Here is a 14,771-nt window from a genome sequence, read left to right as displayed (position 1 = left end):
TGTGCATGTATTCACTACACAAACTGAGAGAAATCCCTACAGTAATTCTTGATCCACACAATCTCAAAAATATACATCTCCCAAGTGTTTACCTGCTAATCTATTAGAATATTGTGTTCAGATGACTGTTGTAAATGTTCCAAAACTAACGTTTGAAAATGTCCCCAATTTATTCAACAGTTAATGACCTCAATTGATACCTCTGACATGAGGTTTACCAGGCACCAGACGATTCCGATTTGCTTAGATTTCCACAGGTGTATGGAAATATAAAACCCACAGGTGTACGCCAAGAAACTTGCATACTTTTTACATCTCCAGGCGTGCACCCCTAAACTTACTCCTGTAGATTAGCCACAGAAGTATACATTTGCAAATTCAATATGTCATACATTTTTTGTGAACATGAAAACATTCTCTATGTGTAGAAAAGTTTGCTCTACAGACACACTGGAAATATGTGGGTGTTTTCAAATTTTCCACCCTGTTTGCATGCTATGTTTTGTGTGCATCACGGTTGGGAAAATCTTTGAGAATGTTTGTGAATAACCTGGTGTCATCCTAAGGATTTTGAAGGCCTCAGGCAAGACATATTTTGGGGGCCCTTGGTGGAACAAATTTAAATGTTATCACCCATTTTCTGCTAATTCAAGCTGGCATGATGCCAAGCAATGCTGAATTATATGGCAAACTTTGACAAGGTCACAAAAACAGTTGAAATATGTCTTGCCCAGGACCAAACAAGTCCTTGCGATGACACTGAGTAGTGAGACAGTGTCAAATGTACATATAGGCAGAGAGGTGAAGCGGGAGAAATGAAATGGAGAAAGGTTTAATAGAGAGAAAGTTCACTTTCCCAGGGGGCCCCTTGGAAGGTGGACGCCCAAGGCAATTGTCCACTTAACCCATGCCTTAAAACATCTCTGTAATGCCCACAAAGTTATGCGTTCCTGGGTCCTGACCACATTGTTAGCTTGTTAGCTTCTTGGGTGTTCACCACATTCCTAAACGTCACCCCTGCTACTTCCATCGACTCACCCATGATCCCACCCCATCGCTAAACATCGACTTTTCAAAATACCGAGCAGATTTTATACTGTCAAAAGTAGGATTAAAGGTCAGACATGACCAAGTATCCTGATTCTGTGTATCTGGGTTTAAGATCTGAGAACCTAAATCGAACATTTTTAGCAAATAAGGAAGAATGTCTTCAGCAGTGCTTAATTTGAGCCGGTGGTTTACACTGCTTGGCACCGGCACTTATTTGTCAACAGCAAGACTTAGGACAGTCTACCACATGGTGGCACTGCAGAAGAAATTTAGAGAAGAGGACAACAACAGTTGTTTATTTGTTCTATATACCGTAAAATGACTAATACCTGCCACCCAAACCATTCTTATTCATTGGATGCACGGAATAGTCTGACTTGTCAAACTTGTAGGAGTGTGATGGTTAGTAGTTATGTTGGCACTGATGATGGCAACGCTAGCAGATGCAAGAGGTGCCGCACTTGCCTCCTGACGAGGGCCCTGGCACTTATGTTTTTTACAAATCAAGCACTGGTCTTCAGACCATCTTGAACAGGTTACGATGGATATTGGCATGAGATGTTCATTCATTCAGTATAAACTCTTCTGGGAACAGTGACGGTGTTGTTCTGTTCCTTTTCTGGTATTGATAACTGATCTGATAAGGGAGGAACAAGACTTTGTTGACCACATGAAAAGAACAAATTATGAATTATGAGAGCTACCTAGCCACAATATGTTACGTTGCGTATAAATATAACTTGCTTCTGCAACTCTAGGTGTTACAATCAGCAAGGGAAATATGTTAAAAAACAAGTATTTTAAGATACATATTACCTTACATCCTTTGAATTTCAAGTGGAGCAATGTGCTACAGAGACCTTGAAGGGTGAAATTCCTCTGAAGGGCAAGTACCCTCGTGGCTGTTCTGTGTGTATCTTTCAGTTGTCAAAGTTATTGATGTATTATAACATAAATAACAATGTGATCTTTCAGCATAATAAAAAAGCTCAACAAACTGATCGCCAAAAGCACATAGGGTGCAAACTTAATTTGTTTAGGCTGGAGTTTATAGAATAAACCCTTGATGCATTTATTTTTGTGATTCAAGAGCTAATTTCACAATTATATGTGTTATTAGGAATCATAGTTTGATGCCTAGGAAATTAATGATGTGGCTAATTGCATCATTTTAATGGACTGAAATTTAAGAAGATCATAGATTTCGATATGTATAACTTTTCCACTTATGAAAATGTAGCCAGTTTACTGATTTTATCAAGGTGCTGGGTGACATATTATTCTCCTGAAGCAATGATTATAGGTGGAAAAAACCTCCCCAACAACCCATGAAATATGGTGGTGTTTAGTTGTCCTTCACGCATTATTAGTCCGGAAATGTTACTGCCCATCTAGGCTGTAAAACATAAGCATAGATGGTCAAACTAAACACAAATTACTGACCCTTCCTATTTATAAGGAAATCCCTTGAGAAAGGCATTTATCACATCTGGCTCCTGAAGAGAACTTTTTATATGGCTCACTTTGGATCTACTTCTGCATTTCTGATGGAAAAGAACAAGATTACCTTGGCGTTCTGACAACGGGGGATGCTTTGATGCACAGTAAAACATGCTTCATTCTATTTTGTGTCCATTTGTCTGAAAGTATCATTTAGTACCTGGGAAGAAAATCAAAATGTGTCCCCCTACTACAATGTTGGAAGTAGAAGAAAGACTACTGCAGTGAAAAAAATATATCCCGGGCTGCTGGCTGAGAAAGACCACCTCCTATGTCTTTGTCTGAACACAGCAGACGCCATATCAATGTATTTTTAAAAAAACAACTTCTGTGGGAAACATAGTATGTGGGCTGAGGCGGATCGCTTTACCGGTCAAGGAGCTGAAGAGTTTTACAGTACACATGCGTGTGGGCAAATACACCTGGGGCAAGTTATCATTCCGAGGAGAGTTTATCCAGTGACCTGTACTTCCATACTCTGCAGATGCTCTGGCGGTCCCAACACTAACCATTCAAGAGGGCCCAAGGCCTCATGTATTAAGAATTGATTTCCAAAAGGTGGCCACAAATGGCGCACCAGTGTTTTGAGAATCAGTTCTGATTTTGTGAACAGACCTAAGTACAAATAGGTCGTTCACAAAATTCCGAATCACAGGGATCACAGAAAAATCTGCTCAGCGAATATTCTTTAGCCAGGTTGCAATTTGAGATCCCCTGTAAATAGCCGCAATCAAACACATAGCGGCTTGCAAGGTTTGCAAGGTTCTGTGATTGTAGTTACATGAAGAAACCTTTTTTTTTCAACTACAGCCCTTCCCCTTTGCGAATCAGTTACCACCCCAACTTAGAAGTCTGTAACTTTTCAAAGTTTTGCAATCAGAAAATGGTCGCAAAACATTGCTACAGAGTCACTATTTGAAAGGGATGCCCAAAATACCCTCCTTCCAAAGAGTGATTGTAAAACCATTTTTAAACCTATTTAGCTATCTGGAAAACCTTTTCCAAATCATCCAATTGGTTTTGCACATTTGAACAAGGGTTTTAGCATTCACAAACCCTCAGATTTACTGATTCAGAGGGTTTGCGAATGCTATAACCCTCTTTATATGAGGCCCCAAACTCCGTTTACCAATAGTAAGTGGTAGTGTATCTGTGGTCTTACCTCCTGAGCACCTAGGTCTGGGAATCTAACTGTTAGCAACAGATCAAAGACAAATGCACGGAAGACCAGAGCCTTTTTATGGGACCTCGAAAAATGATCAATGATATACTCGCTGATAAGAAATCAGATGAAAAGAAGTAGAAGTTTGTATGGGCAAGGGTCTTTTGACCCAAATGAGGAGCAGTGAACTGCAGATTATGAAGGGTTCCACTTGCCCCATGGGACACGTCAAAGAATGAATTCATCTTGGCAATTCGAATCACTGCTGTCGCTAAGCTAAACTGGCACCCTGGCATCACCTCAAGTGGCTCACCATCTCACTCTGGAATTTCTTTACATTCCTAGTGACTAGCCTCTTCAAGAAGAACAGATGACCATGCGTAGCATATCTACTTATATTTTAATTTCTTACAGGGAAATTTGAAACTCTAATTAGTGCGAGGCCAACAGTAGCATTGCATTTAGGGGTCAAATAATAAGGGAAGGGTGCAAGCACCCTCCTTACCCCAATGAAAGAAGAAAGGGCTGAGTACAGTCAAATTTTGAATATGGGCCCTGCATTGATAGATTTCAAGGCTCTTGAAATAGAAACCAGAATGCAGGACCAATTAGAGAGTTTCCTCAGTAGGAAGACTCCACTTACACTAGAAACATAGGAAGAAAAGGAATGTGAGGGAGTGGGGTCTGAGCACGAGGAAGTACAGGGCATGCACTTGGGCTTCCTAGCAGCTGGTATTAACAGTAGGCAATACAATGATCCAATGCAAAATGCATGGGTTCCTCTTCTTCAAATATTCTGCTATTATGCTATTTGGCATTCTTTATCACACATGGCCCATTGTAAAGGTTGCTTCCAAGAGAAGGGCTGATGGAGCAGCCGTCAAACAAGACAACTGACCGATGCTATCCCATTCAGCATCTAGAGTTGTTTTGTCCACAAGCATGGAACTTTTTTCTTTATCTCAAATTGCTTCAATTAACCAGATTTTCTCAAGCAGGGCTTTCCACGGTCTTTTACTTAGACAGTCTAGAGGCAGCTCAGAGTCAGCCACCTGTGCTGAACTTCCCGCTCCTTGTCAGTATGAGCATAAATCCTTGCAAGACCAAAGCATTATGGCTCAACCAAATTTTAGTATAGCATTATGAAATAGTGAGGAACCTTTGCCCCAGTACACCCCAATGTGTCAGAGACTAAACCCTGATTCCACTAAAACATCAGTGAAGCATGTGGAGGTTCACTAGCATTGGTGGAACATTACTTTAGTTTTTATTACATTTACAAATTGCCCTAACTGCTGGGTGGAATCACACCTCGCTTGCACCCTAGTTGCTTAACATTGTCTACTGTGGAGTGGGGCCATTCCACACCTGTGTTCAGGATAAAGTGGGGGAATACATTGATCCGCACTTATTGGCAGTTTTTCAATTTTATGATACATGTATTTTATCGTCCTCCTGGCCCTTTAGGCTCTTTCCTTACGTTGCTGGACACATGGATTTTACCTCGAGCGGTGCGTTATTCTCACTTTTTGCTCCTCGGGGATTGTAATATACATTTGGATGATTCGGAGGGGAATGATACTTGCAACGTTCTTTCATTATTGCACTCTGCCAAGCTGGTTCAATATGTTTCCTCTCCCACTCATAGTGCGGGTCATACGCTTGACGTAGTCTGCTCTAGTCTGCCGGTGGTGGTGAATCCTCCTTTGCCCGTTACGTGGTCCGATCATTATTTAGTTCCATTTGCGTGGACGATTACCAAGGGTTCTCCCTCGTCTAGGCTTCGTGGTGCGACCACCTATAGGGTTCGGATGATCTGGACTTGGCTTTGGGACAGTTCAACGAGTGGATTGATAAGGCGGTTTGTGATCTCTCGCCTTTGGTCAGACCTCGTCGCCCTAATATGCCATTGTCCAGCCCCTGGCTCACGCCTTTGCTTAAATCGCAGAAACAACAGTGCAAAAGGCTTGAAAGAAGATGGAGACAAAATTACCATGCTATTGATAAGATGGAATTGAAAAAAGCTCAAAAATTATATTATGCGGCTATTACCGCGGCAAAAAGATGTTACTTTTCGGACCGCATTGCTTTATCTGGCAATAATGCCAAGGCACTGTTTAATATTGTAAAAAGCTTTGTGTCCCCTAAAGCTCTGACTAATGTGCACGCACCCTCTTCTAGCTGGCGTGAAGAGCTTTCGGATTTTTTTATGTCAAAAGTTAGATCTCTTCAATTGCTTTTTGACCCTTCAGCAATGCCGACCTTGCAGCCGCCTGATGACTCCTATTCCCCCTCTCCATCTGAAACTTCTTTCTCCTCCTTTTCTGCCATATCTTTTGAGGAGTCTCTTGCTGCCTTGGTTACTTTAAAGTCTGGCTCCCCGTTAGACCCTTGCCCTGCAAAAATGTTGGCGTGCACGGCCCAGATTATTAATCCTTTGGTGAACCAGTTGATTAACACCTCTTTAGGGTCAGCCACGGTTCCTCCTCCGTGGAAGCAGGCTATGCTGGTCCCTCTTATAAAAAAACCTACGCTGGATCCCCATACCCTTTCCAGCTACCGGCCCATTTCATTATTGCCAGGTGTTGCCAAAGTTTGTGAGAAACTTGTGAATAAACAACTCACGGCCTATATCGAACAACATAGCCTATTACATCCATCTCAGTCGGGTTTCCGTGCCTCTTATAGCACTGAGTCTGCCTTAGTTGAAATCTCTGAGGCTATCCGGGAGTCGTTAGATGCGGGGGGCAGGGCAATGTTGGTCCTGTTGGACCTCTCTGCTGCTTTTGATACCGTCCCCCATGCTCTCCTCCTGGCCCGACTTCACAAGCTTGGCATCATTGGCGAGGCTTGGAACTGGTTTAAGTCCTTCCTTACCGGCAGAACCCAGCAAGTGTGGATCCCTCCTTTTACTTCTACCATCCAAGATGTTCTTACAAGGGTCCCTCAGGGGTCCACACTGAGTCCGTTGTTATTCAATCTCTATATGACCCCGCTTATTCAGCTTGCTGAGGACTTTGGTGCTAAAGTGGTAGCGTACGCCGACGACACGCAGCTTCTGTTTACTTGGAAAAAGTATGAGTCCTGTACAGACCACGTTAGATCCTGTCTGTCTGCGGTGTTCACCTGGTTCAACTCGGCCCAGTTGAAATGTAATGAAAATAAAACAGAGATATTGTTTTTTGGGGACTTTCCTCCTGGGTTCCTTCATACCTGTTGGCCAGTCGATGTTTCGCCACCATTTCCTTCGGGTCTCCCTGTGAAGAATCTGGGGATCTGGTTTGATGAAAAACTTAGTTTTACTAACCAAATCAGTAAATTAACCGGTACCTGCTTTGGTATTTTAAAGATGCTCAAGAAATGTTTGCCCTTGCTGCCTCTCTCCGCGAAAAAAACGGTAATCAGGGCTTTGGTTACCTCCCGCCTCGACTACGCCAATGCCCTATATATTGGTCTCCCTGGCTATCTTATCGATAAATTGCAGGTGGTGCAGAATGCCGCAGCGCGGTTGCTGTTGGATTTACCCAAGCACACTAGCGTCAGACAACATCTTCGCAGGTTACACTGGCTGCCGCTAAAAGCTAGAGTTCTTTTCAAGGCCTTGGTGACGGCCCATGCAGCACTCTATGAATACGGCCCTCGGTATTTGAGGAAACGTTTTTCGTTATATGTCCCGGGCAGACACCTACAATCCTCTAACGTGTGCTTGGTATCTGTGCCTAAAATCCGCTTGACAAGAAAAGGTGGTAGTTCTCTATCTTATTTGGCGGCTAAGTCTTGGAACTCCCTTCATTTGGAGCTTCGCTGCCTTCAAAATCCCACCTTATTTAGGAAACAACTCAAAACCTTCTTATTTCATTAGTTTTCCTTTTCTTTTTCCATCTCTTTTGCTGGTTTCCCGCGCCGGGACACTCCTTTGAGTAGCTGTGCGCGTTATAAATCCCCAATACAATACAATACAATACAATACAAATCTCCATAAATATAGATGGTAAATACATGCATACATGATTTTGTCTAGTCTGACACTCTCTGCAGTACCTCATGCTTATGAACATATAGAATTATAGACGGGTAAGTCTGAGTTACCAGAACGTTTTTCACCAAGAGTTAATGAGTGATATCAAATAAACAACAAGCGCAAAGCTCAAATTGTCTGTGATGTCACTTAGAAGCCCAATGTGAAAAACATCCCTGTAACTTAGTTACCCATCTATAATTTTATGTTATGTATGGCCCCCACAAAACAATCTGCCACTGCTTATAACTGCTCGACTGGGGTAAAGGAGTAATAGGGGAGCCATAAATAATATAGCCTCTCTTCTATGTTTGAAATGTGAAAAAATACTGTACCTGCCATCCTTATCCAACCCACACCATCTTCCCTACTGTCTTTCCCCTCCTGCAGCTGTGCTGTCTGCTTTCAGTCAAAGAAGACAAGCAGAGCTGCACTGACAGGACCTCAGAAGACCCTGCAGCCTGGCCTGGAAGGCTCTTTTGACATAGCAACAGAGGATAATGAGTGTTGTTATCGGTTGGTACGTGCAATGAATTACCAGATTTGATATTTATTATAAAGGAAAGAGACTCTCTATGGATACCTCGAATAACAACAGTGTTCACCACAGTATATTACAGCATGTCCCTAAACCTCATAAATTTCACCGCACCCTTCCCATAAAGTCCAATATTTAACCTATACCTTTTCAACCATGGACTCTGAAATGGCACTCGATGTAAATCAAAGTGTTTCACAACCTTTTCAGGGGTGTGACGCGCTATATAAATTCAACAATACTATACAATATATTCCTAGGAAAGGGGGGTCTCTTTCTGGTAATCCATACTCAGGACCCACAGAAAGTAAAATTAGTGTTCTGTCAAATTCTTGTTGGTATGGCATGTGTTGTCATCTATGAAAATGGAAGGTCTTCCGAGATGCACGAAAAAAGGGAGGCAATAGTATAATAATAAAAGGAATCTACATTGTGAATTTAGAATGTTTGTGACGTCATGAACGGCAGCTGAATTTTTGCCCTGATTATGTGAAGCGGCTACTACAAGCATTTGTGGATTTTCTACTGACACTAGGGATAAATTCATACGAGAAAGTGAAGATAAATATTATCCAATGATAGGTAAGAATATCCCCATTTACTTATTTGCATTCAATATTTCCTTTAAAAAAAGGAATGCTGCACATGCTTTCCTTTTCTATGCCTCAAAAGAACAATGTGCCAGAAGTTTTCGAAAAGTAAATCTTACTTGGCGGTTTCAGAGGTTTCCTTCAGTTCTTCATCCAGTCTGTGGGGACACAAGGTATTGAAGCAGCAAAGGGAGGCAGAGGAGGAAGGAAGAAGCAGGCACAGCGTAAGAAAGAAGCAAAGCAAAGCCAAGCAAAATAATACAATTCAGGGGCATGCTCTAAAACACCCTCCTCACTCTAGGGTTCTTGAAACTACATTTTCATGCAAATGGGCGGCACTCTTCGAGACTTATGTATGAAGGCATTTTGCCTTGACAGAAGGTCAAATTTGCAAAATTGGGCCTTTTGAGACCTCAAAAAGGCCTTTTTGATATGTAACAACCCGAAGCTGATTTTTCTAATGTGAATGGGGGTGTTTAGGGTGTCCCTCCCGAATATCAATTCTGAATGGTATTTATTAATGTTTTGCAAAAGAAATCCAATCACAAAAGATTAATTCTTTACCGACTACACAAACGTAGTGGTCATCCATTCACAAACTAGGAGAGGTTTCCAGGGGACCCTTCCTGAATGTTGACAAAAACATTTTTTAAGTGTAGCTACTGGTCCCATGGAATACTGTACAGTCTTAAAATATGGTAGTCAAACTTTTCTTCTTCTTTTTTTTTTAAACGTGTCGTGTTTTCCGTTAAGGAAAACAGGCTGCACCTAAAACAAATACTGCTTTATTTAAAAGCAATCACAGACATGGTGGTCTGCTGACCCTAGCAGGCCCCTATCCATGTGATGGCTGTGAATCACTGTGGCTCACAATTTGTGAACTACATCATTAATATTCATGAGATAGGTTGAATTGCATCCAACTAAAATTCAGTATTTTGCGAACTGATCTATAGATCATATATCGGTTTGCAAAATACCACACTGATCGGAAAAAAAATGGTCACAAATTGCAAACAGTATTTTGCAACCAGTGCTTCTTACACCTGGTCCACGCGTGGGCCGTAGAGTTATACTTTTGACTTTGCGACTTCCTGGTGCACTGGAGCCTTGTATGTATTTTGTTGCTGTTTTCAAAATTCTACGCGACACGGGGTTTCCTAACTCATGACCACTTAGTGAAGTCATATCGAGCTGACCTCGAAGCAGACATCAAATGGAGGCGCTGAGGCGGGGTTACTGGGCCTTGCATGCTGGGCAGAAAGCTGCAAACAGTCGGTCGCTTTGTGAGGCACCCGGGAGTTAGTTGCAGCCTGGGCCAAAAAGGTTTCAGTTGCAGGGGAGGAGGTCGATCTCAACAGCATTGATAGAGGAAAAAGACACCTAATTACAGACAAGAAAGAAGAACAAACTCTTTCAACGCTGCTGTTGAGGTCACCTCCACAAACGGAGGGGAGTTCTTAGCAAGGACACACGCTATTATGGAGAGGAGCAGGCCTGCAGAACAACCATTTACCTCACGCTTCTTGAAAAGCACCTTTCTTCCTCATACCTTACAATATAAAATGTGTTACATTCTGGTGAGCAGTTGAAAGAATGACACATCGAAACCACAGAGAGCTGATGCAATCCTTATACACAATGACAGGGAAATTAAACCAGCATAACGTTTCACATTAAAACAAACTTTTTCTAAACACAGATGTTCTTCTGAGATGCTATTACATTGTTTACACTCCACAGTTAGGGTTTTACAATTGACTTTCTGCAATAGGTCGTAAAAGATTTTCCATGTTGACTTTCTGCAATAGGTCGTAAAAGATTTTCCCTGTATGTAATCTCCCTTCTATCTTAAAGGTTTTTAAAAAGTTAGTTCACTTGTAAAAAAAGATTTAACCATTGCTTGCCAGGAAAATGTCAATTATGAATGTTAAAAAGGCTCCCTGGACACATAGTCCAAGTTTGTTGATCGTTCGAAATAAGATTTCAGCATCAACAGCATTAAATCAATTTAAGAATAAGACATTTAAAACATTAAGTAGTACATTAGTATACTTGAGTCCCACATACATAAAAACAGCAATAAATAATAAGTTCAAATCCTTATAAGCAGAAGTGCACCAGATCAGACCGTATAAAATCCAATCCCATCATGTTGCTTAAAAGCTTTTGCCTCGTCATCCAAGCTGCATATAGAAACTTTGACACGGCTTATAAAACTATTGTTGAAGTGTCACTTTTACTGATTCTATACGCTTCTCCTCTTTCGCCAAGCTCAGAGTGCGACAAAGGGGCGCCATACACTTGCTTCTGGCTTTGGCGTACAGGGAGCAAAAAAATAACAAATGTTCATCTATTTCTGTTTCTACAACAGTTTTACAACAAAAACAATAACGTGACCCCAGCATTGCAGCCACCCATAAGGCGGTAAGGGCTGGAACCGGGAATATCCCATATTTAAACTGTAGAAACACTGTACGAGCGCCTGCCCGGCGTGTGAAATCTAAAAATTCCTCGGGTTTGTTGGTGGATTTGTGTAATAGAAAGAATCTGGTTAAACTACCCATGTGATTTTGTTGCTCCCTGCAAGTGGCAACTTTCTCATAAACCTGTTTTTCCCCCCATTTGTTTGTCCCCGGGTCGAATAGAACAGGGCTCTTCCCCAAAAATTTCCAGGGCCTGATCGCTCTAAGCCTTTATCACAAAATGCAGTCATTTTATTTTTGCAGCTAGTTTTGTTCTTAGAATTTGTGCCAGTCCCTCAGTCCCCCGGTGACACACTTCGCTGGTGCTCCAAATACGTACCCAGATTGACAATGGTCTTAATGCAGCCAACACAGCTATTTCATGGATACCTAGATTCAAGCGTGCTAATGGTGTTCCCCTCTGTAGGTCAGTAAGAACTCTGAGAACATTATTTTCAGCAACAATCAGAACCTCCATGTTGCATTGATCCCATACTGCCACTCCATATAGGGCTGCTCCCCCCCCCCCCCCCCTGCTTGGGGCTTTTACATTTCCACAGCCGGTAGGATTGGCTTTCTTCAGCGAACCTACATACTGCCCCGGTTCTATGTGCGATCGTAGTTGAGCTTTTTACGATCGGTGGTTCCCAGGATCCTGTTTCTGCCAGCCAAATGCTCATTCCCCGCTCTGATGACACTCCTCGCCCTACCTATATTTGAGTAGGTTATAAATTTAGAAGACCATACTTGAAGCAGAACTGGTTGAAGCTGTTGATCAAGTTCTTTAGACCCCTCCTGGTTTTAGCCAGCACAAGTGTGTCATCAGCAAAATAAAAAGCCCTGAGATTTTGTGGCCAGCCAGGGAAAGGGAATCATTAACACAGTTCAACAGGTAAGTAACATAATTGTTAATGTATAAAAGAAAAGGTGTTGCTGTTAGAACGCAACATTGGTGCACAACTTGTTCAACTGGGAAAGCGTCAGGCAGTTCCCCACTATTGCCACACCGGCTGGACCTTGGTATAATTTCCTTCGTGGAGCAGCATAGGTATGTGCAATAAGTTATGAGGGATCCCCATCCCTCAAAGAACTTCCCACAGTTTTTTCCTAGGCACCAAATGAAATGTGACTCGGAGGTCAATGAATCCCAGAAAGAAGTCACCCCTCCCAGGTCTACCGTTTTCCATTTTGTGCCTGAAACCTGCCTGCAGGTTCAAGAGGATATGGTTCCCCTCAGTCTAGGAGTCGCTCCAAAACCTGTTTACAAAAGATCACTTATAGATTGTATATGAGTTTGATTGGGCAGTAGTTAGAGGGGATGCTGGGTTTCCCTTTCTTAAAGATTAGCACAATCTCAGCACCCTTCCATGATCTAGGAATAGCCTCCTTCACTACTATTCTATTGGAGATGCACAGCACAAGCAGTTTCCTCTAAGGAGAAGACTACTGGAGGTGCGTTGGAATTTGATGGACAGTTAGCGTCCCCAGGCAAAACACCCCTCTTTGTTTTATAAGTGCTTGAGCATAGAGTTCCAAAACGGGTGAAACATTTGTAGGGTAGGATTGAAGACTCGCCTATTTTCCCAACTTTCTAACCTCCTAGACTGACTAGGTCCCAAAATTTCTTCTAGTTGTTAGTGGTTGAAGCATTCATAAGATCTAGCCAAATTAAATTTTCCCATTCTGCTTTGGCTTGCTTTAAGATGGCCCAATATAGGCCCTGCTTTCCCGAATACCCCAAGTGACTCCCTTTTTTATTGCTTTCAGCAGCTTGGTCTTTGCAGTTCTGCATGGCCTATTAAACCACTCCCTTTGAGAAATCGATTTAAGTCGCCCCAAGGCTCCCTTGGTAAAAACATCCTTCACCTTTAGAAACATAGCATTGTCCTCACTCAGGATTATTGCATGGTTCCTCCAGTTTGCGAGCATAGTCTCCATGTGGGGGGCCAGGTTTAGATATAAGTCTGAAACTGCATTGGATGAAGAACTCATTACCTTGCACTTAACAGTTCTCCTATTGTTCATGGTTTCTAGCTGGTTTTGGTGTCCTTCCACTTCAGAAGAAAAGGACAATAGCATTGAATGTTTCAGTTTAAGTATGAAAGGATTGCGATCTCTCTCATCTCACTCTATTGCCAACATATCGCCCATTTGGCTCCAGAGTCTCACATCCAGTAGGATGTAGTAAATGGAGCTACAACACAACCCTCTTCTAAATGTGGGAGCAGGAATTTTGTATGAGGGTAATTGGCCTCTGAGCTAGACAGATCTTGTGCTATACCACTTGGTTCAACGGAGAGGTTGAAATCATCTGCCACAAGCACGTGGTGGGATTCTGAGTGAGCTACCAATATTCTGTCTAGCATTCGGAGGGTTTGAGATTCCTGCACATAGCCACAACTCCTGTTCTATATGTTAATTAGCAGGAAGGGTTTGGACATTGGATGAGAAAAAAATAGCCCTTGAATATCTGGGGAACCTGGTTTGAATTAAGTGATAGGACAGGATAAGGTGGAGTGTACCAATATAAGTAACCCGCTTGAAGGGTGCCCAGCAACAGGTTTTATAGGTGGCACCCTGTAACTCTTAAAAAAAAACATACACTTGCTCAACCGCCCATGTCTCCTGGAACAGGCAATTTTCATGTCTGTCAATAAATTGACCCCAATCAGGGTCACCTACCTTACCCCTGATACCTGCAGTATTCCAGCTCAGGATTGTTGGCTGTGGAGTTGAGGGACTTGGTAGCACGGCATTGGTATCTGCATCATCTATCCATAGACAATCAACTATTTTGATAGATGCCATTTCATTCCTCACACACAAATCACCTAAGGTGTAAATGCTATTAGATAGGGATCTAGTATCACAGGCTGGGAGCCTGTGCCTGCTCTCTCCAGCACCAGCAATGCAGCTGAGGCTGGAGAAAGCTTCACTGCACATGAGGGGTTTGGCCGGTCTGAGACGGCCGGCCAAACACTTCATGCGCAGTGAAGGGAGTGCCCACCACTCCCTCACCAGCAGTGTGGTTCCCTGGACCCGCCCCCAAGACTGGTCAGAGTCCTGGGAGCAGGTTCAGGGAATTAAAATAAAACAATAATAAAACAGGTTTAAAGCCTGTTTTATTATCGTTTTCTTTTCTGCTGGTGGGAGGAGGGGTGGTGCTCCTCCGCTCTAATGGAGCGGTCACCCCAGGTGGATTGGGTGAATGACTCTTCTATACAATCAGCTAGACAGAGTACATTTAACATAACATATCCTAACACGTATTTGTTTAGCGCACATTCACCCAAGGGCATCTTGGCACTGAATAACAGATGTTTATTGTTGCCCAACTCAATGCTACTCTTTTGACAACACAATCAAATATGGACAAGTGTCCGGCGGTAGGTTCATTTATGTTGATTTAATGCCTGAAGCCTGGCCCACCATTGTGCGTACCAATGCC

At 42.5% G+C, this 14,771-nt stretch overlaps 1 protein-coding gene across 1 annotated transcript in view; it reads right to left on the bottom strand.

Annotated features, from left to right (window-relative positions):
- LOC146866111 (protein prune homolog 2-like) overlaps positions 1-14,771 on the bottom strand; it is a 1,273,164-nt gene that overhangs the window by 73,324 nt on the left and 1,185,069 nt on the right. The window contains exons 17-18 of the mRNA XM_085633391.1: positions 10,375-10,410; positions 8,978-9,016 (exon numbers count right to left, since the gene is read on the bottom strand). Coding sequence (XP_085489517.1) covers positions 8,978-9,016; positions 10,375-10,410 — 75 coding nt within the window. The remainder of the gene's footprint in view (positions 1-8,977; positions 9,017-10,374; positions 10,411-14,771) is intronic.

Source organism: Triturus cristatus, chromosome 2_1 (assembly GCF_964204655.1).
Source record: "Triturus cristatus chromosome 2_1, aTriCri1.1, whole genome shotgun sequence".
Taxonomy (NCBI): domain Eukaryota; kingdom Metazoa; phylum Chordata; class Amphibia; order Caudata; family Salamandridae; genus Triturus; species Triturus cristatus.
Note: the sequence above shows the minus strand (reverse complement) of the source record. Positions and strands in the feature narration are given on the sequence as shown.